A 4,326-nucleotide genomic window follows, 5' to 3' on the forward strand; every position below is an offset into this window, starting at 1 on the left:
TTGGTTTTATGTGTATGCTTTATTTTTAAGATGAACCGTTTTTCCAAGGCACTGTTAGATGTCTTTGTTTCCTGACATAGCCTAGTTATGCAAAGATTTGATTCCAAAAACAATATCATAGCTATTAAGCTACTTATTGTTATGATTTTAAATCTGTATTAACCTTAGAACGATCTCGAAGTAGTGGTGGCTGTGCTTTGAAATCAATTGAATAGGCTAATCTGTGATGAAGGATTCTGTCTGACAGTAATTCTACTGTAAGGTGAACCCTGCCTGCTTTAGTACATCTCTGAAATGATAAACGGCTGAAAACATTAGAAAAGTACTCGGAATTAACTGATTACATTACTTTAATAAAGAAACTGAAATAGTTACACTATTACATTTTAAATAGGGTATCCTAACTTGTAATCTGTGACCTGAGGCTATTATATTTCCAAAGAAACCTTCCCAACACAGCTGTAATGGCGCACAACAATCCAGGTCTGATCTTTTTTTTGTAAGTTTCGTAAGGCTGTTTTTCTGTTTCCCCTCCTGCTCGTGCGCCCCCCCCCCCCATAACGGTATAAGAGCGCCGGTGTCTGATGTCTCCGTTAGTTCCAGCCCCGCTCCTCCTCCAGGCTCCGCCGCACATGCTCCGAGCTCCACGCCGCGCTCCGCGTCTCCTGAGCGGCCTGTGCTCTCCTGCGCTCCCGCCAGCACAGATGATCTCATGGAGCTCGAGTCTCGTTTGCGTCTGACTCCACCATGCACTTTAGGATTTCAATAAGATGTATGTGTGTTTTGAGATAATCATTTTGCTTCTCTCCGGCAACTTCTGTGCCTTCGTCTACACTCAGGGTAAGTCCGCTTTCAGTTCTCCGCTTCTGCTTCTAGTTGTTTTAATGTCAGTAATCGGCTGGTTTTATTCGGTGAAACACCGTTTTGCAAATTATTCGCGGTAAAAGCTCATAATTCCGCTCCAATAGCGACATTTTAACAGCATATATCGGAAGTTTGGACTTGTTGATTCTGCACCGTTATTCTGCATCCGGCTTTCAGCGCTGCATCAGAATTATTGAATTGTGGTTTGTGTTATGATTAGTAATGCACAATAAATAATGGATTGAGTCTATCATGATGATCTGTGTGTATGCTCGGCTGTGGTCGGGCTAAACCCTTATTTTCCCCAAACTTTGAGTTTATGAATCCGTTATTCATATGGCATATGGGCGATTGGAAATAATAGCTTCAGATATGAAATATTAAGAGTAAGATGTGAATAAATGTGTTTTCTAGCAGTCTCTGAGAGTTGTGATACAGTCACATCGTGTCTGGAGGACTACTATTAGAGTAACCCTTCATAACCACTTCATTTATGATTCATAAACACGCATTAGCTACAGAATGACTCACTGTAGAATGCCAAGGACTTACAAAATGCTACAGTCATTTCATAATAACAACAAATTACTATAAACAATGAACATGTGTTGCATCGTGGGATAATCGTTTAAATATCTGTGTTTAGTTTGAAGTCACAATCCTAGTGATTACATTAAATTTAATTTAATTTAGCACTTTTACGAAAACGAGTTTTGCATTTTGATTGACTCCTAACTCCGATCATAACTGAGAAATGCAATATTGTCCTTCATTCCAGTTAATTTTCGAAAATAAACCAGCAAATAGCAAATGCATGCAATGCAAATTATACCACAATGCATTCTGGGAACTGAAGTGCTTTTACAGTTAATATGTAATTTTAAGAGATTACTGAGAGGGGATATAGTGTTAATGTTAATCATGAAAGTGTTAAAGTGTCATGAGGGTGTTGGGAACATTTGTTGTTTTGGTTCATGGATGCCATTTGTTGTAGGTGTCAGAATCAGCAAATCTTGTTTCCATGATGTCTTGCTTTGACAAAAAGAGTTAAACATATAAAATAAAATTTCACCCTGGCAAAGGGTGTTTTGATGTTGTTTATAAAACAAAAAAAAGTCAATTCTTTCATGTTCTATTAGCGTCAAACAAAGTCAAGCTTACATCTGGATGCCGAATTGCTTTGAAGTGTGTGTGTGTGTGTGTGTGTGTGCTCAGGGTTCTTCAGTAAATAACTGCTGTGAGTGGTGTGTGGCACACAGAAGGCATGCTTCAGCGTTAGATAAGGTGAGCGTGCAGAAGTTGTCTGCTGAGCTCTCTTCACTGTTGTCCAGCGACAGGGTCAGTTCTCCTCTCTTCAGCCAGTCACGTCCAGGTCAAGCAGTCGCTCACATTCTACCTATTTGAGGCTTTTTTTTTCTACACAACATCTGCAAACAATTTAGACTCCCTCAAGTACGGCGCACGATTAGAAGAGGAAAAACTGAGGTGGCAGACATGGCTGAAAATCTAAGTCATGCTACAAATCACTGTTATCTGTATAGTATGAAATCTTAAGGCTACAGTGTTTGTTAGTACTGTTTCAGAGAAGTTGGGTTCTTGTTTTTTGGTTCACGTTCTTCATAGTTTTTTTCTGAATTCTACACAGCATATAGGAATGTTACAATATGTAATTAAAATGTTACTTCCTAAAATAAAGTAACTAACTACATTGCTTTGTTACTTTTTTCTGTCACCATGGCAACACCAGAGCTGTCGGTCAATACATGGAAACAAAGTCACTTATTTGAAAAAGTAACTCAGATATTTCCTTCTAAATTAAAAAGTAATGCATTACTTTACTAGTTACTTAAAGTAATCTGATTTAGTAACTCGTGTTACTTGTAACACTGATTCTGTGTACTATTTTCATTCTGTTTCTTTGACTCTTGTCATTAGAAGGTTTTGTCTGGATGTTTTTAGACTAGTTCTCTTAGTTCTCAGGACAGTTTTGCGTGATCCGCTGAGACTGAGCTAAACCTACACCTCTCCACCTAAACATGTGCAAGCCATTACAGCTCACGGACTCATTCAGTTCTTTGTCAAGGCATTGGATCTGTGTGGACTGCACTCTCTCAGTTTTCTGTTGCGTTTGATGTCTTGTTATTGGGTCTGAAGAGCCAGTGTTGAGAGCGATCCAGCCTCACGTGCTCTGCTTCTGATTGCTGACATGCGTGTATGCTGGACTCATGCTATGCCCATGCATTTCATGTCCTTCAAAGCCATCTGGCCCTTTCATGTCATTATGAATATCCAGAACATATTCTGACTGTATGTGTCAGATCACGCTGAAAATACTAAGTCCAGGGAGAAAAGCTGATTGCAGAGGAGAACAACTTTATAGTAAATCTCTTCATGTTATAGTAAATTCACCTGTTCCAGAGAGCTCCCTTGTGTCTTCATGAAGCGTGTTTATTCTTATCAGGTGTTTTTGAAATCTTAAACTAAACTTTAGTTATAAAAAGAACCCTTTCATTTGTAAATGCAGTTTCAACAGATTCAAAGTTTTTTTGGCTACAACAAAAATCTTTTTGTTTTTATTGTTGTTTTCTTTTCTTTTTTCCTAATTGAATGCATGCGTTTTCTAGTGCAAATGAATTAGAGAGAGAGAAAAAAGAATTTTAAAAGTCTTCATATTTGGTTTGCGTGTACTCCACAAATTTTCCATCATGGTGTGAGATGATCCAAATGGAAGTGCATTTGACCATTTGTTCGGACCATTTGTTTCTTTCTTTCAGTTTTTTTGAATGCATCTTGAAAGAATCCCCATTAATTTCTGCCAAATCCGTAATTGACGTTTGCTTGGTTTGTTTATCTTCCAGAGCTCTGCTTTTTTAGTTCTTTTCCTGGCTTTGTCTCCGGTTCTTGGAGACGGTTGCATGCTGTAAAAACCACTTTCTCACCACAAACTGGACATTGTAAGCTTCTCAATCATCGTCAAGCGTTCTTCTTGACAAACACGTGATCCTTTTGGCATTGTTTTGTACATTATACAATGCTGTGGTTTCTGGAAGTGAATCTGAGCATTCTCTCAGCTGGCTGAGCGCTCCGAGAGACAGTCACACGCCTGACAAATACTCACTCTTCAGCTTTACAGTTGGGTTAGATCTTCATATCAGCTGAAATGATGGAGCTGTTGGATATTCTTTATGTTTTCCCTCTTGGTCAGTCTGGTCTTGTTGATGTCAAACTGCTGGGTTATTAATGCACAGGAAGTGACCTTTGACCCGGGGGCATAATGCTCTCTGAGCCTGACACGCAGGAATGCAGAAAAACAGAGCAGAATCAACCACCATTCAACATTGTACAGCTACGAGCTCTTAAATTGTAAAGATGGGGCAAAGGGTGACACAGGGAAGCAGAAGTGCTATTGAGTCGATCTCGTCACTAGACAGACTTCGGCTGTGAAAGAAAACAAGCTCTGAG

General features: G+C 39.2%; 1 protein-coding gene across 1 annotated transcript in view; it reads left to right on the top strand.

Moving 5' to 3' along the window:
* Positions 1-584: 584 nt before the first annotated feature.
* Positions 585-4,326, top strand: part of LOC132115853 (reversion-inducing cysteine-rich protein with Kazal motifs-like) — a 66,901-nt gene continuing 63,159 nt past the window's right edge. The window contains exon 1 of the mRNA XM_059524228.1: positions 585-840. Coding sequence (XP_059380211.1) covers positions 771-840 — 70 coding nt within the window. The 5' untranslated portion in view covers positions 585-770. The remainder of the gene's footprint in view (positions 841-4,326) is intronic.

The sequence above is a fragment of the Carassius carassius genome, chromosome 35, assembly GCF_963082965.1.
Source record: "Carassius carassius chromosome 35, fCarCar2.1, whole genome shotgun sequence".
Taxonomy (NCBI): Eukaryota; Metazoa; Chordata; class Actinopteri; order Cypriniformes; family Cyprinidae; genus Carassius; species Carassius carassius.